The 24523-nt window shown below is 37.8% G+C and overlaps 3 protein-coding genes and 1 long non-coding RNA gene across 4 annotated transcripts; 3 read left to right on the forward strand and 1 right to left on the reverse strand.

Annotated features, from left to right (window-relative positions):
* Positions 1 to 8554: 8554 nt before the first annotated feature.
* Positions 8555 to 10673, forward strand: LOC110721989. The gene is made up of 2 exons (XR_002511502.1): positions 8555 to 8776; positions 9809 to 10673. It is a non-coding gene; the product is annotated as an uncharacterized LOC110721989 (long non-coding RNA).
* A 2163-nt stretch (positions 10674 to 12836) lies between these two features.
* Positions 12837 to 13925, forward strand: LOC110722181 (protein FAR1-RELATED SEQUENCE 5-like). Its single transcript, XM_021901447.1, has one exon. The coding sequence runs from the start codon at positions 12837 to 12839 to the stop codon at positions 13923 to 13925; it is 1089 nt and encodes a 362-aa protein (XP_021757139.1).
* A 45-nt stretch (positions 13926 to 13970) lies between these two features.
* On the forward strand, positions 13971 to 15142 carry LOC110722182 (protein FAR1-RELATED SEQUENCE 2-like). Its single transcript, XM_021901448.1, has 2 exons — positions 13971 to 14228; positions 14387 to 15142. Exons 1-2 carry the CDS (start codon positions 13971 to 13973, stop codon positions 15140 to 15142), a joined length of 1014 nt encoding a protein of 337 aa, XP_021757140.1.
* An 8317-nt stretch (positions 15143 to 23459) lies between these two features.
* On the reverse strand, positions 23460 to 24425 carry LOC110722183 (histone H1-like). Its single transcript, XM_021901450.1, has 2 exons — positions 24230 to 24425; positions 23460 to 23593 (listed from the first exon to the last, which is right to left on the reverse strand). The coding sequence occupies exons 1-2, from the start codon at positions 24423 to 24425 to the stop codon at positions 23460 to 23462; spliced, it is 330 nt and encodes a 109-aa protein (XP_021757142.1).
* Between the last annotated feature and the right edge of the window lie 98 nt (positions 24426 to 24523).

The raw sequence follows: 24523 nt of genomic DNA on the forward strand, positions 1-24523 counted from the left end.
GATCTTGCGGAGAAAGCTGCGGCCGAGCTCAGGGCCAAGGTATTGAGCGCCTGACCCTTTCTTAAGTTTATTTTATAAACTGTCTTGCCCGGATACTAACCTTATGTATTTTCACAGGGGGGAGAAGTTGGGAAATCGTTTGAGAAGAATCTCAAACGGGCTAGAGAGGAGGCCCCAGCCGTTCTCAATAAAATAAAAAGTCCGCCTCTGCGTCAACTCCTGGTGCCTCAGCCGGGGCTAAGACGACGCGGATATCGAGGCGACTCGAGAAGGTAGGCGGCAGCGTGTGCCTTGATCTTGTCAACCCCTTATCAGCAGCTGCGGGGTTCACCACGCCTGCAAGCGGTTCCCGCTTGGCCGGCTCTGAAGGTAAGAACCCTTTTGAATCCCCGCTTGAGCTGGGGTGGCCTTTACGGGTGAAATCCCACTCCCAATAGACGTCATCCTCAGACGGTCGGCAACAGATAGGTGCTGCCTTAGTTTCGCACTCATCACGTATTGATTGTGGTGCAGATCAATCTCCCCGCTGGCCAGACGTCCAGAAGCACGCCAAGGCCATGCTGGATGCCGTCCGGAAGAGGGATAAGGACAATATCCCTGGGATAGAGACGTTCAATCTTAAACGCATTCTATCCCTTCTGGCTGAGGTAAGAAACTTTTTGCAGGCCATGCTGCGGGTGGACGGGCTCAAACGTCCTTATTCCCGCAAACGGGAAGAGGTAAAAAGGGCCAAGAAGTCCGCCATAGACGCTGGTAATATTGCTTTACACTCAACTATCGTAAATGAACTTGAAACTAAAGCAATAATTATGACACAGGCGTCTAAAATCCAGCAGCTGGAGCTAGATCTGAAGGCGGCCGACCAGCGGGTAACAGATGCTGAGACGGCCAAGAAGGGAGCGGAGGAGGCTCAGAAGAAAGCAGACGAGAGCGCCAAACAGGCTGAAAAGGCGCTCAAGAAGACCCAGACGGACCTTGGTAAACTGAAATCCAAGGTTGAGAGGCTGGAGAAGGATGCTGCTCAAGCTCAGAAAAACTTTGCAGCAACCCTGGAGGCGGAGCAAAACTGCCTTGTTGCTGAGAGTGATGCTGACAACGACGCCCGTATGAAAGTTGCTTGGGCTGCCTTGTACCCAGACGCTGATTATAGCATCTGGGCAATGGCACACAGCTATGCCGAGTACGTGGTGTACTTGAGAGAGCAAGGTGAGCCAGAGCCTGCCTCCTTTGAAGCCTGGCTCAGCAACAATGAGCCAACCGCGCCTGAGCTTCCTGGTCCCGATGAAGCGCATCAAATTCCCTCAGATGATGAGGAGAAGGGGGAGAACCAGGAGGCTCCGTCTGCAGGCCAGAAGTGACCCCTCAGCGGCAGTATGCCAGTCTTTGCTTTTTTAATTTTTATTCAGCGGCTGTATGCCAAAACTTGCTTTTTCCGGCCTGCGTGCCGAGTATTTGTGTTTTTACCGGCTATGGAGCCGGGTTAATTAACAATTTCTTTCTCCCGGACGGGGTCCGGTTAACATTTGATCCATTACAACCGTTTGGTTGGATGGACTTTTATGAATTGCACCGACTAAGTCCGTTTTGATCATTTAGCATTTGAATTTTTGTTTTTTGCAAATTTTAATTTTTGCCTAACTTATCAAAAGCATGCGGCGATTTCTTGCCTAACTAATCAGTAGTCCGGCTGTCCTTGCCCCTGGACGGCTGTGTGATTGGTTTCAATTGGAGCTGGTTGATTGACTTGAAAACGTCTGATGCTGCAAAGAGCATGATATGTTTGTAAGTCAATCAATCACAGTAGCGATTGCCCCAAACCAAGTGCACAGCCTTACACCAACAGGCGTTTCAGTCACTACACAGACGGCTTATGCCCGTCTTGGTAGAGATTTCATAGCCATTGAACTCTTGCCCCAATTTGGGTGAGGTGCAATTTAGGAACTTATTCGTTCTTCGTAGGTTATTTTAGTCAGACGGCTATGAGTTGACCAATTTGGTCGTTCAATTTTTGCCGTCTGCATGGATACGTAGAACCGACAGAATCTGTTCTCTGCGACGATTGCACCCGGAGGGGTGTCGCCGGACGCCTTTGTCCATGTTGGGACAGGCGATTTTATAAAAACAGCAACCATCCGGCCATTTTAGCCTCTGGTCCTGTTTGAGACCGGTTGTGTAGCCACTAAACGTTTTTGTGCTTAGTTTCTTAATCAGTGTTGAATTTACACTAAGTATCGAACTTAGTTTTTTAAGCATACGAGTCTATCTGGGTAATATCCAGACGGACAGACAAATATTTGATCATACTAAGTATCAAACTTAGTTAGATAAATGGAGAATCCGTCTGAGTATTACCCAGGCGGATAGTCAAGCAGTTGAATAAACAAAGTATCAAACTTAAATAAACAAGAGATCCGAGTATTACCCAGGCGGACTAACAAATGAAACCTTCACTAAGTATTGAACTTAGTTAGGTAAATGAGGAATCCGCCTGGATATTACCCGGATGGATAATCACGATAATTTTGCAAACAAAGTCTGAATCTTCATTAACTGACTCACTGTTTACAAAAAGTTTACATTCTCAGAAGTAGTACTTTTTTAGATTGTCTACATTCCAAGTTCTAGGCAGGCGCCTGCCGTCTGGAGTTTCCAGGCGGTAGGTGTCGTCCCTTACTTCTTCATAGATCCGGTAAGGGCCTTCCCAATTTGGGGTTAGCTTTCCCAGCTCATTGGCCCTACCGGTTGCCTCCATTTTTCGTAACACTAAGTCGTCAACTTTCAAGGGACACTTGTGTACTTTTTTGTTGTAGGCTCTCGTCATTCTCAGAAGGTAAATCTCATGACGCAAGGCGGCATTGCCCCTGCGTTCTGGGAGTGAATCCAATGCCAGGCGCATTGCTTCCCAGTTTGCCTCTTCATCATACAGCATGACTCTGAGAGTCGGCTCGTAATGTTCGATGGGAAAGACGGCTTCAGCACCGTAAACCATGAGAAATGGGGTTTCACCGGTTTCTCCTTTCGCTGTTGTCCGGATGGCCCACAGGACATGGATTAATTCTTCTGCCTATAAGCCACCGGCTCTTTCTATTTTCTTTTTAATGCCGTCTGAGATGAGTTTGTTGAAAGCTTCAACTTGGCCGTTTGCTTGGGGCCGGCCAACAGATGCGAAATAGCTTGAGATCCCCTGATCTCCCAACCAAGTTTTTAGCTGAGGCGTCTCAAACTGAGGACCATTATAAAAAACCGTAGACATGGGTACCCCGTACCAGGTGATAATGTTCTTCCAGATGAAGGAAATTACGTCTGAGGTCTTGATGTTTTTAACCGCCTCAGCCTCAACCCACTTGGTGAAGTAATCCACAGCCACTAAGATATAACGCTTTCCGCCTGGAGCAGGCGTGTAAGGACCTAGAATGTCCATGCCCCATTTTGCAAACGGGATTGGGCTGTGAATGGCCGTCAGATCAGTAGTCGGACGGTGAATGAGTTTACCAAATTTTTGGCACTTGTCACATTTCTTCACCAACTCCTTGGCGTCCGCCTCAAGAGTGGGCCAAAAGTAATGTCGTCTGGCTCTGACGGCTAGGGACCTGCCGCCTATGTGAGAGGCGCAGAATCCCGAGTGTAAGTCTTCGAGAACTTCTTTCCCCTTTTCTGGGGTGACACACTTCAACAAAGGCTTCAGAAACCCCGCCTTGAAGAGTTCTCCATTTTTCAACTTGAATCTTGCAGCTCGCTTTTTCAGGACGGCTGCTTCATGTGGCGAATCAGGAAGTGTGCCGTCTGAGAGATAGGCCCGGATGCCATCCATCCAGGTAGATCTTCGGTCCAGAATTCCAACGGGATCCTCATAGATGCTTCTCTTTTCAAGAACTTCCCAGAAGACTGACCGAGGCGTATCATGGCAGGCGGAAGATGCCAGCTTTGACAATGCATCCGCCTGGTTGTTTTCCGACCTAGGCACCTGATTCAGCCGGAATTCCTCAAGTGCCTTGGTCTCTTCTTTGACTTCCTGAAGATATTTAATCATAGCCGGATGGGTAGCCTCATAACTTCCCTCATACTGGCTAACAACCAATTGAGAATCAGAGTAGGCGTCAGTTTTCATGGCCCCTGCCGCCTTACACATGCGTATGCCGGCTAGCAGGGCTTCATATTCCGCTTCATTGTTAGGGGCCTGAAACTTGAAGCGTAGTGCATATTCAAATCTGTCTCCTTCAGGAGACTCATAAATTACGCATGCACCACATCCGTTCTTTGTAGAGCTCCCGTCTACGTACACTTTCCAAACCTGATCAAGATTATCCGGAGCCACCGGACGAGTCATTTCCACAATGAAGTCGGCAAACGCCTGACCTTTCACTGCCTTTCTGGGTTCGTAAGTGATTTCAAGGCTCTGCATTTCAATAGCCCATTTCAACATTCTCCCGGATGAGTCCAAGGTAGACATTGGCCGCTTGAGTGGCTGGTCCGTGTAAATCACCACCGGATGTGCCAAAAAGTAAGGCTTCAATTTTTTGAATGCCATATACAAAGCGAGGCCAAATTTTTCAACCATGGGGTACCGGAGTTCAGCATTTTTAAGAACATGGCTAATGAAGTAAACCGGGAGCTGCATGCCGTCTCGCTCAGCAAGGAGAACGGCACTGAGGGCATGGTCTAAGACGGCGAAATACATGTACAACGTCTCCCTAGGCAAAGGACTGACCAACCTAGGCAGAGAATGTAAATGCTCTTTCAACCTCTGGAACGCCGCCTCAACATCATCCCCCCATTCAAATCTGGTCTTCTTCCTGATTGCTTGGAAGAAGTAGAGGCATTTGTCACCTGACCGGCTGAGGAACCTCCCCAAGGCGTCCAGAAAACCGGTGAGTCTTTGAACTTCCTTAACAGAGCGGGGTGACTTCATGTCAATCACCGCCTGTATCTTTTCGAGGTTAGCCTCTATCCCCCTTTGATCAATCAAGAATCCGAGAAACTTCCCAGACTCAACACCAAAGACTCATTTCTTAGGATTTAACATAACCTTATGCCGCCTGAGGGTGGTGAATGTTTCTCGGAGATCAGCAAGGTGATCCGTCTGTAGCTTCGATTTGACTATCATGTCATCAATGTACGCCTCCACATTCCTCCCAATCTGATTAATGAAGACCGTATTAATCATCCGTTGGAAAGTGGCAGGCGCATTTTTCAAGCCAAACGGCATCACAGTATAACAGAATAGCCCCTGATCAGTGACGAAGGCCGTCTTCTCTTGATCTTTCTTCCACAGGGGTATCTGATGGAAGCCGGAGTAGGCATCCATAAAGCTCATCAAGGCGTGACCGGCTGTAGAATCGACCAGACTGTCGATCTTTGGAAGCGGATAACTGTCCTTTGGACACGCCTTGTTGAGGTCTGTGTAATCAACACACATGCGCCAAGTTCCATTCGGTTTCTTCACAAGGACCACATTGGCCACCCAGTCGGGGAAATTACAAGGCCGAATGAACCTAGCGTCTAGCAGCTTTTTGACTTTGGCAGCTGCCACCTGACTTCTTTCCTCGCCGTGGTTTCTTTTCTTTTGCCAGATGGGTTTCTTTTTGGGGTCCACGGCGAGTTTGTGGACAGCAAGATCCGGGCTGACGCCTGGCATCTCTTCCACTTCAAAGGCAAACATGTCTTTGAATTCTTTCAGCAGAAGGTGCAAGCTTGCACCCAAGGTAGCATGAGCAACCATCCCAACCTTAACAGTGCGTTCTGGACGGCTGTCGTCCAGTACGAGATCAATGCTTTCGCCAGCCGGTTGGGGACGGAGCTCATCTGACCGTTCACCGGTCAGTGATTGCTATTTTTTCTCTTTTTTCACCTCCACCAGCAGAGGAGCCTTTCTTTTCTTCCGGCTGCTGATGGGGCAGGAGCTGGGTCGGCATCCTTGACGTTGTTAAGGTCTATTGGTTCCTGACCGCCTAGGGCCACGGTATCTCGGACGGCTGAGAGATAACATTCTCGGGTCGTCTTCTGATCCCCATTCAAGGAACCAACAGAGCCGTCATCCCTCTCATACTTGATGAGCATGAGGGAAGGGATGATTACTGCCTTGGCTACGTTGAGGGTTGGCCTGCCAAGAATGATGTTATAGGCGGTCAACTCCTCAACGACCAAGAATCTGACGACAATATGTCGTCCCTGGCCTTTCTCTCCCAGCCGGATGGGTAAGTCAATTCTCCCGGCTGGGTAGACCATCCCACCCCCAAAACTTACCAAGGGGTGAGTGACCGGATGCATGTTGCTGACGTTGTATTTAAGCTTTTGCAGGCACCGGAGACTGATGATGTCTGATGAGCTGCCGGTGTCTATAAGGATCCGTCCAACCAGCTGATTGGCAACCTTACATTCAATGACCACCGGGTCATCATGCGGGCGGCGAACGCTGCCCCTATCCTTCTCAGTGATCAAGACGTCTGGGAAGGAGGAGCTGGCTTCCGCCTGTTCATCATCATCTTTATAGACCGGCTCCTTATCGGTATCCGAGCTACTAGTAGGCTGGGGGGTAGTCTTGGAGGACTGACCCTTATTTTTATTTTTTGCCCCGGCTGGGGACTTAGAAATGTAGGACTTCAACAGCCCTTTGTCAGCCAGACGGTCCAACGTACGCTGAAGACTGAAGCAGTTGTTGGTGTCATGGCCGACCTCCTCATGGAACTGACAGAATTTATTCTTATTCCGTGTCTGAACAGAACTCTTCATAGGATTTGGCTTCTCAATGGACAACCGGTCCTTTACCTCTATGAAGATGGAGTTGCAGTCTTTATTAAACTCGTACTTGGGGACGTACGGTTTAAATTATTTCTTTTTCTTCTGGGACGGCTGGTCAGAGTCAGTAACCGCCCAGACTTCTTTTCTTTTCTTGCTCTCTTCTTTGTTTTTAGCCGGCTGAGCTGACCGGCTGTCTTTCTGTTTGTCAGACTTCTTGGAGTCTGACTGGCTACCAGGCGAGCAGAGGTCGGTAGCTTGAATGTAGCTTTCCGCCTCCCTCAGGGCCGCCTGTAGGGTGAAAGCCCCTTTTCTGACTAGGTTGAACTTAAAGGTCGACCCGTCTCTCAGACCTTTAAAAAAGTCTGTAAAGGCTACCTCATCAGACAGCCCCTGAATCTGAATTCTGATCAGGTTGAACCGCCTGACATATGAGCGTAACCCTTCTCTCTCTCCCTGCTTAACGGTGCTCAAATCAAGGCTTGTTTTCTTAGCAGGGATGTTCATTGAGAAGTTGGAAGCAATCAAGAAGGCAAGCTTCCTGAAGCTATCTATGGACCCGGCTGGCAGATTGTCAAACCATTGTTGGGCAATGCCCTTCAATGTAGCCGGGAAGCATCGACACCAAGTGGCATCATCCAACCCCTGCAGATACATGAGGTTGGTGTAAGCCATGAGGTGATCCTCCGGATTGGTGGTACCATCATAGGTACCAACCAACACATTCTTAACCTTGGTCGGCTGTGCCGCCTCGGCTATCTCCCGAGTGAACGCAGAAGGTTGTTCACCCAGGCGCAGCAGACGAAGCTGCTAGTCCAATGGCTGGACATTTGGATATGCCGCCTGACCCCCAAAGTAGGTCGGCTGCATGAAGTGAGGAGGATACTGTCCGTAAGCCTGAGTAGGCACATACGGTACATTTCCAATCATATGAGGGCCAGAATGGACGGTATTACCGCCTGTCTGACTCCCATGCAAGGAGGGCGCACTCCCTGCAGAAATATTGTTGAAGCTGTCTGGAAAGTTCGACGTTGAAGCCGACTCAGACAGCGATTGATTTCTCTTCCGGTTGATGATCTCCCGGTTAGGGGGTGGTACAGACTCTTGAACCATCTTCGAGGTACTCTCCCCACAGACGGCGCCAAATGTTTTGGGTGTTTTTGTCCCTCGGGAGAGTTACAACACGAAGACTGATCCTGGGTGAGCTGTACCTGCAAAACAAACGGAGACACCAGTTGGGTGGTGCTCCGCCTCCGACGCACAAGTTAGAAACTTGAAGGGAGGAAAAGGTGCGGAAATTTAGGTGGGAATCCGCTCGGATTCCAAGCTCAGGATGTCTCTATCAAAGAGTAAAATGTGTAATAAATGGTAAAAAACGTGTCCTCAAAATGAGGGACATCTCCCTATTTATAGGGTCTTTGGGAATTGTGCCCCTGATTAGGTTACTGAACCCTAATCATTGGTGGGCTGCGCCGTTTGGCGGCATTCTCGGGATTTGGGCCTGAAGGCCGCCTTTTCCCTTGATTTCGGGAATGTCACGTGTCGAGCAGGGATTGGTCCATTTTAGACCAATCTGGGGCTGACACGTGTCACCTTCTGATTGGGCCACGTGGCAGGGTAGAATTACCCTAAACAAGATCCATTCAAATTAATCTAATCTGACGGTTGAAATTAGTTATTATATAAGATTTGTTCTTATATAAAAGAGGAATCTTACCGGATCCCTCCCCTATATATATATATATATATATATATATATATATAGGATCAGGTTATAATGAGAACCAATCCTTAATAGGAATTAGGAACTAGGAACTAATCACAACCGTGGAATAAAAAAAGAATGGGCGGATCAGATTATTTTAGAATTTCTTATCACGCTCTCCACACTCACTCCTCTGATTAATCTCTCTCCTGATCTCCTCCATTGAAGCTAGTGTTCTCACTTCTCTAAATTCTTCATTAAAGCAACTTGCGAGCTTTCGCTTCTCCATAGAAGCGATTTTCGAGCTTACTCTTCTCCATTGAAGCAGCTTCTGAGGTAAGATCGATGTTTTTTTTTTTTTTTTTTTTTTTTTTTTTTTTTTTTTTTTTTTTAAAATTAACAAATTCAATTTCACTATCTATGAGTTAGTCAATTTAGGGTTCTTTATAGTAAAATTCAAACTTTAATTTATAATTTATGAGGTTATGAATGGTTATATCGATTGATTTTGTCAATTTTGGTACTTTAATTTCACTAATTTGTGCATAAATTTTGATGCACACTAACTGTTTGATTAAATTCCCCAATGAATCCTATTATTTTATCAATTTCAAATTTAGATAGAAATTAAGTAGAAGCAAATGAATTATATTTTAAAGTAAATAAAAAAACTAAAATTATCATAATGTTAGAGAACCGTACGATTACAGGAAAGCTGCCATCAACTATGGGCTATCTTGTTCTATAATAACCGGATTTTTGGTCAAAGTCCTTCAAGTTTTGACAATTTCAGACTAACATCTTTGCAACTGCCTAACAATCATCTCATTGGCCCTCTACCTGATCAGCTTGCTAACACAATTTTTTTTTTAGCTTAGACAGTATATTATTGGTTGTTAAAGAACATACCAGATTGGTTGTTTTATTATTATAACTTACAAGATCTCAAGTAAGCTGGCAGGGATCAAAGGGTAGTTGCAACAATCAATGTCTTCCTTTAATCAATTTTAAAGTTTGTAATTTTGGTGAGAATTATTCAAATCTCTTGCTTACAAACTGAGTGAATATGAATTGTTAAAGCTTCTTGTTATGTTTAAAAGTAATTAGAAAATTAGTAAAAGTAAAACAATTAGTCTCAAAAGTAAATAGAAAATTTGTGCTAATTAGTGCTAAAGGATTTTGGTTTGAAAGTTGAGGATGTGATCAATAGGGCTATGAATTTGGTTGGTGAATATGAAAAAGCTAATGTGGTTGCTGCACCTCAGCTGCTAGTACTTGCAAGACTTGGGACCTCTCTGACTTTGGCTTCTATAAAATCAATACTAATTTTGTTGTTTCAATGATAATAACTTCAAATATTTTTGGCAGCAATGATTGAAATTGATGTTTTGCAACAGCTTGGTAAACGTGATAAAGTGGCAATCGGTGAGTTATATTTCTATTTTGCATTTGCACCTCTCTGTTTGTTGCTATCGATGGCACTTTCACATAAGCTTTTTAAGTTTGCCTGCACTGTGGTTAAATTGTTTTGTTCCTTGCAGTTGTGTGTAATTATGGAACTGTTTAACTATTGTAACCATTTCAATTCACCAATGATTATTTCAATCAATACTAATGATGTTGTGTTGGAGGTATTGTGCGTGACAGTGAGGGTGACATTATGGCTGTTGTTGTTTGATGAAAGGTAGCTTTGAGGTTGAGGTTGAGGTTGCGGAAGCGTTTGTAGCTAGACATGCCTTAACAATTGCTATGGAAGCTAGCTGTAGCAATGTTATCCTTGAAACTAACAACTATACTATTTTCTTATGGAAGTTTCTGGTTTTGGGTACATTGCCAGGGCTAGTCTTTGTAATCATATCTATTTCTCTTTAGTAAGTAGATATGGTAATGTTATTGGCTTCTTGCTGCCCATAAACTTGCTCATGCTAGTAGAGAGTATGGGAGATGAGAGTGTGGATTGGGAAGGCTTCTCCCTATGTAATGCATGCTGTTATGATAGATTCTGCTAGCATTCTGTAAGCTTTCTGTCAACCAAAAAAAAAAAAAAACTCATAATGAGAAATTCATTTGTTGTCTCTAAAAGTAAATAAAAAAGAATATAAAGTGAATAAAAAGGACTTTAAAGTAAACCTATTAGCTCAAGTGGTAGAGCACTATGCGGATGCATAGAGGTGTAGGTTCAATTCCTACATAGGTTACCTCTAAAAGTAAATACAAAACATTCTAAAGTTATTCAAAACACCTCAAAAGTATATCAAAATAACTAAAAAAGTAAATAAAATTAGCTCTAAGATACACATACAATTAATTGGGTTTGGAGGCCTCGACTATCATTACATAGAAAAACTTTAAAAATGTTGTCATATTTTTTCAAGATTGGCTAAGAACTCAACTTCAACTCTATTTCTACCTCCAAATATATCTAAAGTAATCAAAAGCAGAGCAAATTATGTCTTAAGTAAATAAAATTTGCTTTAAAAAAATCAAAATTCAAACACAGGATATAGAACCAATATGAATCGACTTTTCCAAAGTACCATTACATAGTATTTTATAGGAAGAAAGAGTAAGAGAAACTTGTTACACATGACCTTTTACATCATACTTTCAAGTCATCCTCTAATATATCTCAAAAGTAAATATAAAATAGTAAAAAGTAAATGGATATATTCTAAAAGTAAATAAAAAATTCTCAAAAGTAGGGTAGATACAAAAAAATTAAAAAAAAAAGGAATAAACCTAAGTGGGATTCGAACCCACATCTTTTGTGCACTTGCACAATGCTCTACCTATTGAGCTAATAAGCTAGTATATATTATACATTGGAAGTAAAAGTAAATCAATATACCTCAAAAGTAAATAAAAAAGACTAAAAAGTAAATTAAAACATCATTAAAGTAAATAAATAATATTGCTTCTGCTGCTTCTCATCACAGGCTTCTTAGGTGCATAGGCTGCACTCTTGCTCAAAGCAGCTTCCCGTTTTGCTCTACTCTAAGAACTCCCGAGTAACATGTACAGCAGTAGAGCAGAAGTAGCATAGCAACAACAGGCAGCAGAGCAGAAATGGCATAGCAACAGCAAGCCATGGCAAGGCAGCAGCAAGCCATGGCAGGGACAGCAGCAGCCTAGGCAGGGCCGGTAGCTATGGAAGCAGCCTTGGCAGGGCCAGCAGCTGTGGCAGCCCTCACACTCCAGGAATTCCATATATAACACCTTGGTGGAGGCCTCTGCATCATTTTTCCAGGTATACAATTCAATGAAAAATCAAACCCAATACTTCCCATGAACAAATTTGAACATTTTGAACTATACCCAGAAAAGAAATTATACTCAATACTCAAATTCAACAAATTTTTCATTGAACATACTAAATCTGGTAACTCTTCAGATAATTTATTATGTGCCAAATTCAAAACTTTTATATCTTCAAGGGATCATGTGAGAACCTAAGCATAGAATAGGAACTAGGAACTAATCTGGTGCGTTGATCGTCCTTGATCCAATGGCTGACATCCCACCCGCGTTTTTCATTTCAGTAGTGGCATTTTGGTAATTTTGCCACTTTGAATGACCTTCTTTCTTTCTCTCTCTCTTCCTTTCATTTTCTCTCTTCGCGTCCTCATTTTCTCTCTCTAACATCAAGCTCTCCGCCGCTACTGAGTTCTTCGATTTAGCGAATTTTTTGCTCAGATTTTTTGATTTTGATCTTCAATTACATTGTATTCTTCAATTTTTTTCATTCATTGAGGTAATTTTGTAATTATATTTGTATTTTGTTTGTTTATTTTGAGATGAGTTTTTCGATTTAGGGTTTTTTATTGTAATTTTTCTTAATTTTTGCTTATTAATTGTTCTTTGAATTATTCTATACAATTTAGTGTTTGATTTTGGGTTTTATTTTTACGATATTGGTTTTTAATTCCTATTTTATGGTTTTACACTTACGGATTCAATGTAGTTGTTTTCTGCATATAGTTGGTATATTGCTTGCTGTTATTAATTTAGTAGTATAATTTGTTGTTGTTTTAAATTTACTTTTTGCTTTCAGTCATTAACTTTTCATTATTAGTTTTACTTAATTCTTATAATTTCATGTTTTTTAGTTTCTTCAAATTTTTTATTTTTTTTATTTACTTTATGCTTTGAGGCATCTACTTTTTAGTATATCTCTAATAGTTTTTATTAGTATATTTTTTTAAAAATATTGTTTACTTTTAGTTATAGTTTTTTTTACTGTTTATTTACTTTTTCCTTCTATTCATTTACTTTTCAGGAACATGTCTAAAAGCGTAGAGCATATTTTTTAAAATATTATTTACTTTTAGTTATAGTTAATTTACTTTTATTTATTCTTTATTTACTTTTTCCTTCTATTCATTTACTTTTCAGGAACATGTCTGAAAGCATAGAGCATTGTTCTTCTTCTGTCACTACTGAAGATAACAATGTAAGAATTTTTAAAACACCCACTCAGCCTTTGCTTCCTAAAATATATTATAATTCTGGAGGTGATAAAGAGTATATGCCATGTTGTTCTTCTGAAAACAAACCTTTTGTTGGAATGATATTTGATACCCTTCAAGATGGTATTGCCTTTTATTACAAATATGCTAATGAGTGTGGATTTAAAGTCCGGTTTAGTACTACTAAATCACAAAAGAATAAGAATGATCCTACTGGTAAAGGAGTTACTATAATTAAATATTTATTATGTAGCAAAGAAGGGTATGTGACAAATAACAAGAAATCTGGTAAACAAGTTGAAGGTGCTTGTTTAAAGAGAAAGACTGTGAAGAGAGTTGGTTGTCCTGCTAAGATAAAATTTAGGTTTTGTACTGGTGGGAAGTATATGGTGTATTGTTTTTATGAATCTCATTCTCACCCTTTTTCTACACCTATTACTAGGCAGGTTACTAAACATGAAGTTGGTTTAAATTTTGCTCATAAGAGGTTTATTTTGGACAATTCAAAGTTAAATATAGGGGCTGTTATGTCTTATAGGATCATGAAAGAATTTTGTGGTGGGTTTCAAAATGTCAGGGGCAGTAAAAATGATTTCAAAAATTTTTCTAAGGACTTGAAAGTTTATATCTCTAATGCTGATGGTGCATTGTTTGTTCAGAACCTTGAACAAAAAGTGAAAACCAGTAAAGGGGGTTATTATTTTGATTACTGTGTTGATGAAAGTAGGCATTTGACCCGTGTCTTTTGGGCTGATGCTATTGGTAGAAGAGATTATCAATTATTTGGGGACTCTTTATCTTTTGATTCTACCTATGATACAAATAAATATTCATTGGTTTTCTGTCCTTTTACTGGTGTTGATAATCACAAGAGATGTGTTACATTTTGTGCTGCTCTATTATCTAAAGAAGACATAGATTCTTTTGTGTGGCTATTTCAAACTTTTTTGAAGTGTATGGGAAGAGAACCCTCTTGTATTATCACTGATCAAGATCCTGCAATGGGTAATGCCATATAAAAGGTTTTTACCAAGACTAAACATAGGCTATGTATGTGGCACATAATGAGGAAGGTACCTGAAATGGTTGGAACTGCTTTTTGTAATGAAACTGATTTCCTGAAAAAGCTAAGTGCAGTAGTTTGGGATAGAGAGATTGATCCTCATGTATTTGTTGATGGCTGGAATAGTGTTATGGAGGAGTTTAACCTTGTTGATCATGAGTGGTTTTCATACATGTTCAAGATTAAACATCTTTGGATTCCTGCATATTTTAGGGACTTATTTATGGGTGGGTTACTGCGTTCTACATCTAGGTCTGAGGTGAAAACATTTTCTTTTGTAATTTTACAAACCCTCATGTGACCTGTGTTGAATTCTTTGTCCGTTATGAAACTGCTCTTGATGCTCAAAGGCATGAACAGGATGAGTTGTATAGGCTTAATAAACTTGAGCCTTAATTGGTTACTAATTTACACTAGGAAAAGCATGCTGCTGTTGTTTATACTCGTTCCATATTTTATGATTTTCAAGGCCAGGGACCCTGTTTTTCGTGTGGTGTTGAAAGTTGTAGTTCTCTGTATGGAGATGGTGTGGAGTTTTTTGTTATTGTTGATCATGAGAAAAGGAAAAATTTTGATGTAAATTTTGACTTGGCAACATATGAGTCAAGTTGTACTTGTAGAATGTTTGAGAGTCAAGGTGTTTTATGTAGACACATTTTGTTTGTTATGAAAGGCAAGTGTATACGTGAAATTTCTAATGCTTATATCTTGAATCGTCGGAGAAAAGATGTTTTGAAGAAAGCTTTTGCCATAGATGTTGCTCTGGATGATGCTTCTAAGTATGATAAGAAGAAGCAATTGGTCAGTGATGTATGGTCCAAGATTTTCAGTTGTGTGAGTTTAACTGACCAATATGAGGATGATTTATCTAAGCTTATTAGGACATTATCCCCATTTGAGGAGCAGATGATATCAAAGAATAATCCTGAAAATGCACTTAGTTCAAAAGAGGTGAAAGATGTTGATATTCAGGTTTTGGTTGGGTCAAATGAAGTTGATGTAAATGTCTTGCCTCCAAATCAGTGTCTTAATAAAGGTTCTGCCAGAAGTTCAAAGAGGTTGAAGAGTGCAAAAGAAATAGCTAGTGAAGAAAAATCTAAAAAAGGCAGAACTTGTAGAGCTTGTGGGCAATCTGGTGTTTCCCATGATAGTAGAAAATGTCCAAACAAGTAGTCTTTAAGGTATTTTTACTTTTAAGTGTGTTCCATTTACTTAAAACTTCTATTTATTTACTTTAACAGTAACTTCATTTACTTTTTATTTTGTGCAGGGGTTATTATACTTGGTATTTTTTTTATTTAGTATTTTACCTCTTTACGTTTTCTATTTACTTTAAGTTGTAATTTATTTACTTTACATTCTAATTTATTTACTTTAATATAATTTGTGACAAATAACTGATGTTTATTTTTGTGCAGTTATTTTAATACTTGGAAATTACAAGATGTTTTGGAAGATCAAGATTTAATGAACAAATATTTTTTTATTATTTTTATTATTGTAATATTTTACATTTACTATAAGTAATTGTACTACAGAACTTAAGTTTAGTTTTTTTACTTTTAGCTATTATACTTTAACTTTATGAAATATTTCATTTACTTTTATCATATTTTATATCATATGAATTATTTGATTTATATAATGTTCTTACTTACAAAATAAAAGATAATTTATTGTATTATTCCCTTTGTCCTAGAATACTTGTTATCATATCCATTTTATGTTCTAAAATACTTGTCACATTTTTCATGGAACTTGAGTTGACAAGAGTATTTGATACCGATTTTGAACATGAATTGACGTGTAAATGACTTAACCTAAATGTAACCCATATACTATTGACTTGGTGATTTCAACTTGATTATAACCCGTAAAATTATTGACTTGAACTAAATTTGACTAAAATTCTAGAATGAGTTAATTTTCTAACCATTAATTATTGACTTTAGTTGAATGTAATTTGACTAGTTATTAAACTCACATAAACTTGTACCAAATTAGATACCGATTTTGAACATGAATTAACGTGTAAATGACCCGACCCAAATGTAACCCATATATTATTGACTTGGTGATTTCAACTTGATTATAACCCGTAAAATTATTGACTTGAACCAAATTTGACTAAAATTCTAGAATGAGTTGATTTTCTAACCATTAATTATTGACTTTACTTGAATGTAATTTGACCGGTTATTAAACTCACCTAAACTTGTACCAAATCTAATAAGATGTAAGGCCGATTGTAATTCGATCAACATAGGCCAGATGTTAGTGAGGCAAATGAAGTAGGAGACTTGAACCATCCTCAGTTTGGTGTATGATCACATTCGAGCTGGTAGAACACTTCAGGTCAAACACTTCGGATCATGTTCGGGTTGGTTAAACACTTCGGGCAAACTCTCTGGGTCAAATTCGAGTTGGTCAACTTCGGGTCAGGTGAGTTGGGTGTTTGATTGGTCAACATTAGGTCAACTCCATTTTCGAGTCGGGTATGGGTTGGGTTGGGTTACTTTCGGGTATTGGTCATTTTTCAGGTTAATGATTTTGGGTTAATTTTGGGTCATGCGTCGAGTCATTCGGGTTGGGTCAACGATTTTGACTTGAATACTTTTTCCCATTTCTCCCTTTACTTTATATCCATTTTCTATTAATTTAACAAAATTTTTTGTACTTTAAAATTGAACACCTTATTTCATAAAGTTTTTTTTAAAAAAACTTTTTTCCTTTGGAAAATTACACTTTAATAATCCCAACTATGGACGATTTACCTACAATAATCCCAACTAACGTTTATTCTACAATAATCCCTACTATTGGGTCAATTTTCCTCCAGTAGTCCCAAAAACCGGTTACCTGCTGAAATGGTAAACTTTTTTTTTTTGGTTTTTTAAATGCCACATGTCAGCACATGATTGGCTTAATTTAAAAAAAAAATTAAAAAGAAAAAAATAGCAAAAATAATCCCAGCCACCCCTTCCTCCCTTCAACCACCTTACACCCACCACGAAACATGGCAGCTCCACCCCAATTCTTCTCTCAACATCACAGCTCCGCCACCGCCCACCGTCGCCTGCCACTTCCGACCAATCGTAGCCTCACACTGCCGCTCCATGCCTCTATCGCTCCCCTTCCTTCTTCCTCCTCCAACCTCAAAAACCACCGGTCACCCAAAATCGCAAACCCGCCCCACCAACCACCCCTTCACTCCCAAATCCGAGTGGTTTCCGGCGAGGCGTCGTGGATTCAAGCTCCAATCAGTTCACGGGTTAGGGTTTCGGGGCGATTTGGGGCTGCTGGACTGCTGGTGGTTTCACGAGCAAGGGCGGCTGGTCGTGGGTGCTGCTGGTGCGATTTAGGTGGTGTTTCGGGGGTGCGGCCAGTCGTGGTGTTTCGAGGGTGCGGCTGGTTGTGGTGTTTTGGGGGTGCGGCTGGTCGTGGTGTTCCGGGGGTGCGGTTGGTCGTGGTTAGGGCTGGAGGTGGTGGTGGGGCGACAGGAGGTGGTGGTTAGGGTTGGCTGCTAGATTTTTTTTTTGTATTTTTTTTGGGAACCACTCACACGATGACACGTGTCAAACAATCTACAATAATAGGTTGTTGGCTTTTGTTGACTGGTTTGGGACTGCTGGAGGAAAACTGACCTAATAGTTGGGATTATTGTAGAATAAACGTTAGTTGGGATTATTGTAGGTAAATCACCCATAGTTGGGATTATTAAAGTGTATTTTTCCTTTTCCTTTTATTTTAAACATAGTATTATTTACTTTAACATTATTTTCTTTTACTTATAATTGAATAATATTTTTTTGACTTTAATACTTTTTCCCATCTCCACCTCTACTTTTGATTCATTTAACTTAGATATATAATATGTATTCTTTTTTTTAACACAAACTGGAAATATTATATTAAGTGGCTAAAGCCATATTTTAATTACAAATAGCATCACATAATTTTTACATTTATAATTGATGCTAACCAAAATAAAGCCTAATGTTATACTAGAACTACCAAATTGCTATACAACAGTCCCTGAAATTCATTTCCCTAAACCTGCACTAACCCAAAAGCTCTTTTCATCCATCACAAAAAAGCACATATAACTACAGAGACATATCATTAGCTACTGTAGCATTAGTAGCACTGTTTGAAGCTGCAGCCGCCAGAAGTAGAAGCTACAGCAGCAGAACTAGAAGTTGCAGAACTTGAAGCTGCACCAGTAACTTATCTTCAGCCACTACTTAACAAAAGTTTTGCATTAATACTACACAAGTTCAATTACTCTAATATCTATGATATATTCAAGTCTACTGATATCATATACAATTGTTCTGATTCTTTCTTTTCTTCCCAATCCTCAACATTTGTTAGCAGTTTCTGTTTCATTTGATCTCTTTCATTGAGAAGTAGATCAAGTACTTTTCTTATATGATGGTGATTCAGTCTTGCAAATTTCTGTTAAAAAATAAATTATAAATAAATTATACTCTAAGTATAGATTAGTTCTAGAGTGTAACGACTTCAAAAATAAGTATGGTAACTTACCTCTATTATTGTTCCTAATCCTATGCCATTTTCACCATCATAAACCTTCATATGCAACAGTAGATAGCTTGCTGAGAAATTATCTTCTCTTTCTTTTTGGAATGGAAGTTCAATTATTCTCAACTTGTAGGTCAACATATCATTTGCCTGTGGATGCTTCCTTTTTTTAAACAACTTTTGTACTTGTATCACCTGAATGCAATGAATATTAGTATAATAAAAGATATTGAAAAATGAATTTAAAGATAATTTTTAACCTATTGATTCTTTACCGTTTCTAAGATAAAACTCTGTACAAGCTCAAATCCTTCATTTGTCTCATGCAAAGTGTTGTCCAGATGATCAATTGTTTCATCTTTGAAGTTTATCACAGCAAGAAAGTAATGATCTTCTAACATCAAAGGTATATATACCTGCATATAGATTTGTTTTAAACATATTTACTTTAAACCTGTTTTTAATTACTTTAAACATATATTGTTCTACTTTAATATTAATTCTATCTTACACATTGAGCTGCATCCAAGTCTAATGATTGTGAAGTGTTCCAATCAATCCATAGTTTTTGCAGACTTGTTACTCCCTTTTTTCCATGAGCTTTCAAACACATTGTTAAAGCATCCTTCCAAAAAAAAAAATTCAATTATTATTTCTAATATTTATTTAATGCAGAATTCTAAACTATAAAAGTTAATTTGAAAAACTTACCATGAAGTCAGATCCAAAAAATTATCTAACCAAGTCATTTTCAGACCTATCTTTTTCCATTTCAATATTATTCAGGTGGTTTGACCAAGCAGTGATCACATTACTTGAAACTTTCCATTTGTTGAGCAAAGCGTTACAATCTTGCCTTACTATTTCAATTGAATCTATAAACCAGCTTACTACTTCGCTGTAATGTAGAGTTAAAGTTAAAGTTAAAGTTAAACTTATGTCAAACAATATTATATATAATGCAATATGATTATTTGTTTTTTTAGGAAGTCTAAAACATACCTCTTGTTTGGAAAGTTTTCACCATCATTGATTGCTAAGTAGTCAATCACTCGGTAACATTACAAACTCATGTTATCCATTACTTCCTTGTGTTTCTTCAAGAAATCAGAAACACAAATCATATCTTCTACCCCTTTCTCCTTCTCTAGTTTTCTAACTACCCTGAACCTTGAAATTTTTCTCTGAAGTTGTTTTCTTTTGGTGTTTATATATGTCTGCCAAAGCAAGAGTAGCACATATTTCTTCACGATACACCTTTCTCCTATTTGCTAAATCAAGGTCAGAATCAAAAGTCTCTCCTGAAAAACACAGCATATGGATCATTGCAAAAACACCACAATCAAGAGTATATCTTGGTGTCTTCCACTTGAAGTTAACTTCATCAAACTCATATTCAAGAATTTCATCAGCCTTTTCATGATTAATTCTCTTCAGAAAGTTTGAGATTTCCTCCACCTTTAACATTTGTAAAGTAATATATAAGTAAAACAAATTTATAGTATAAAGTACTTTAATAAACATATGATTTACTTTAATCAGAACATCTTTTACTTTATATTTTATATTATATTTTTATAGGTAATATAATGCGTATTTTTAATAGATATTCTTTTACTTTAATAAAAATATTATTTACTTTAATCAGATCATCTTTTACTTTATATTTTATCTTATTTTTTAACTGTCATTATAATCTATACTTTTAATACATTTTCATTTACTTTAATAGTACTTTTATTTACTTTAATAATTTACTTTTTATAAACCAAAAAAAACTTACCACAATAGATCCAAGAATTCTGTAGAAAGGCTTGTGCTTGTCATCATACTTCCTGTTGTCCAAGTATTGAATGGTCTGATTCATAAAGTTAACCATTATCAAACTATAGTGGTTACTCATACAGATTGGAACAAAAATCTGTCATTAAAATTACAGTTATTAGTTTACAAATTCAAAATCATAGTTCCATACAATGTAGTTTAATAAACATGAATAATAAGACATACCAACTGAGTTGTCTTAATTTTCTCCTTTGCATCACATAGGCACATCCAATCGTACCATGCCTGATTTAATTCTTGTGAGTGTACTGAAGGAGACTTCACCTCTGTTTTTTTATCTGTTGTCTAGGAAGCATCTTGTGACCTGAGAGACAGCTCTAGAGGTCTCTGTGTATTAATGAGAACATACAACATATTACTATATGAGATCATACATGTTTAATTATGATTGAGCTTAACAGTTTTTTTAACCCTTACACTGTGATCAATGCCAAATAAAAAGCATGAAGGATCTTCTTTCAATCGAGAATCATTCATTAGAAATGACCAACATTGAACTATATTAGATTTTATCATTTGAGCAGGGGATGTTGGAGCTAGGGATGTTGTGTCATCTCTTGTTATCATGAGAAGACTTTCAAATTTCCCAATCCCTTCACTGTGCAAAATTAAATATTTATAGTAAATAAAATATTATTTAAAGTAAACTAAATATAATTTAAAGTATATATAATATGTTTGAAATTAAATAATATATTACTTACTGTTTGAATGGGCTGTACTTCACAAAGCAATGGCATTTCATTCATTCTTGATTTGTTTCCTTTCATTGTCTTAGAAACAAAATCAATGTCAACATCTTTCTCTCCACAATCTAAATTGATTTTAACTTTTGAAACTATCTCATTGTGAATGTCCTTAAACTCATTTGTGGATGTTTCTGCCTGAAGTTGTTTTTCAGCAACAACTGTAATAAAATAGCAGATATAGTTTCAATATAATGATACACTATTGACTATGGATTGATTAAATATTTACTAAAGTTAACAACTTACCTTCAATTGTTTTTTTTATTGCTTCCTTTGTAAGTGTTGGCTGATTTAGGATACTCTCAGTAATTGAGTGTACTACCTATCTAATATCAGCATCAACACCCTGGTTTTCAGCATCTTTCTCTCCCTGATTATCAGCATCAACCTCATGATTATCAGCATCTTTCTCTCCTTTCTCTCCATTCTTCTCTCCTTTCTCTCCCTGGTTTTCTTGTTCGTTGTTTTCCTTATTTTCTTCCTCCTCTTTTTCATTCTTGTCATCATCTTCTTTTTGTTCCTTTTATTTTTCTTCCTCCTCCTCCTCGTCTTCTTCCTCCTGCTCCTTCTTTTTATCCTTTTCTTCCTCCTCCTTTTTATCCTTTTCTTCCTCATCCTTCTTCTTTTTCTCCCTTTCTTTCTTCTCCTCCTCCTCATGTTCTTCCTCCTCCTGCCTTTTGTTTTCATTCTCTTCTTTTTTGTCATCCTTCTTTTTATTTCCATCATCCAGATCCTCTATTTCAAAATCTTCATCATCAACATCCAAATGGACAATTTTAGGATCAACTGCATCTTCTTCAAAAGTTTTAGGATCTATGTCAGTTTTATGTTGCTCCTCCCATGTAAACAGAATCACACTAGATACATTTCTTAGATCATCATAAAGCCTGACTATTTCATCCATAGCCCTTTGTACTCTAGGATCTTCCATCAGCCTTTGTGTTTCAGAAACCTGTTGAGAATTAGATTAGACACATTCATTTGTTGCCTTTTCATCTTTTCTCCTAAGGTAGCTATACGCTCAACGTGTATCATTGCAAAGAGTTGTGAATCTCTAGTCAACAAATGCAGTTCTTTTTCGATTTCCTTCAAAATAAATAACAACAATATATTAGTACATTATTTTTTAACACAAATAATATTTACTTTTAAAGTTAATTTGTTTACTTTTAAGTCAACATTATTTACTTTATGTTTATCATTTACTATATATTATTACTAATAGAAGCAGAGCAATTTAATATAATAAAAGTAAACAAATATGAGATAAAGTAACTACATTTCATTTTAAAGTAAATAAATGAAATCATTGTAACTAAAAAAAATTACTCACATATTTTGCAGCTTCATGTATTTCACTATCTGTCACCACACCTTCTGGTAGGTTGAATGACACCAATCTTCTCTCTCTATCAGTAAAATTCTATAAGTATTCTCAATTACATCTCCCAAGAGTGCTTGCTTTCCTTTTTTTCTACAAACTGGATAGTCATCTTTTTGAAGTTCTCCTTGACCAAAAGATGCCTTTGCCTATTTTGCAATTCTTTCTTTGACTTTCTCATCTGAACAATGTTGGATCAATGGCAGTGTTGTAGGTTCAGACTGCCCTCTGAATGCTAGATGATGAAAGTAGACAAGTTGAAGAATAAGGATACATCCACTGATTCCCGATCTTGATTCCTTTTTTGTTGTTGTTCTTGAAGCTCCCCACTAATTTGCACAGGTTATTCATCACATAACCACACCAATCTAGGTTATGTATTTCTTTTACATTGTCTGCATAATTGATTATCTTGTAATCAATCACTCTATTTGCAACAGGGGCCAAGAATGTGCTGCAAACATACATCACAAAGAATCTTTTAAATCCTCCCCTACTTCCTTTAGACTCTTTAATTTGTTCTCTAAATTATTCACAATTATCTCATCATCTTCTGGAATTCTTAGCTTCCTCTTCCATTCTTTTTGAATCAGCAAGTTTGATAGAGGTTGCTTCCTTAATTGAAAACTCACCTTGTTCTCAGTTACATGTGGAAGCAAGAATATATCTTCAACATCGTAGGAACTCACTGAAAATTCTTTCAACATGTCAATCTTGAACATGCAGCTGCTTTCATTGAAATGGTGACAAAGCCATGGAAGCATCTTTGTTGAAATTTTTCTTAACTTTAGTTCAAGCAGTCCTCCAAAACCAATACTTATGACATCTTTTTTTTGCAGTTCACTAAAATCCTTGATTAAATCAACAACTACATTGGGTCTATAGTGTGTTTTCTTGATTTCCAGATTACCATCATCATCATCATTAACATCAATAACTTCATGTACATCAAGGTCAAAATTGTCAAGCTTCATTTTTTTTTCTTTAAATGAGCTTTTCCCTTTTTTCTGTCTTCTTCTGATGAACCATCAGAATCCTCATTATGATCTTCTTCTGGTTCATAATTTCTATCTTTCACTTCAGATTTTACCTTTTTCTTTGTTCCTATAATTTGTTAAAACATGTTAACCAACTTTGAAAACATTTATATTTACTTTATAAGCATTTTTGTTAACTTTATTAAAGTTATCAATAAACATCATAGACATATAATAGTTAATAGTCCACTTCATAACAATTTACTTTAAAACAGTTTTCATTTACTTTAGAAGAGTTTCTATTTACTTTATAACAATTTGTACTTACTTTATAACAATCTTCATTTACTTTATAAACTTTTATGTAATATCTTGGTGTAATACCTTAGTGCAATATAATACATAACATATGAATTTAATTTTATAAACTTTTATGAACCTTTTGATGCTTCTAGTTCCTTAATTCTTCTCTTTATCAATATTTGCTTTTTTGAAATCCTTTGAAGCTTAATTAGCACCTATTACATTTAGTTTACACAATCAGTTTATAAGTATAGACATATTAAAAAACTTTTAAAACATATATATTTACTCTATAAGCTTTTTTATTTACGTTACTACACTAAGCATTTACTTTTTATATTCAATTATGTAATAGTGTGCATCTTTAAATTTGTAACACAGACTTATACAGATAAATGATTTACTTTCTAATTGTTTCTATTTACTTTATAACAGTCTCCATTTACTTTATATTATATACCTTCAATTGGAGATTGCTTTGTATTTGCAGAAACTTTCTTGGCTTTAGGAGTCACCTTGGCCGCATGAGATTTCTTGGTTGCAGGAGATTTCTTGACTGCAGTAACTTTTTTACTTGCAGCAACCTTCTTTGCTGCAAAAATATCCTTTGATGGATCTGGTTTTGTTGCAGGTTTTTTCTTTGTAGTTTTGGCCATTTTAATATGTGAACAATTTAAAGAAAATATGAGATGACCAAGAATAATGTATAGGTGTAGGGAATAGTTTCAAGCCTTAAAAATCCCACTAGCTTGAA

The sequence above is a fragment of the Chenopodium quinoa genome, unplaced genomic scaffold (assembly GCF_001683475.1).
Source record: "Chenopodium quinoa cultivar QQ74 unplaced genomic scaffold, ASM168347v1, whole genome shotgun sequence".
In the NCBI taxonomy this organism is placed as follows: domain Eukaryota; kingdom Viridiplantae; phylum Streptophyta; class Magnoliopsida; order Caryophyllales; family Amaranthaceae; genus Chenopodium; species Chenopodium quinoa.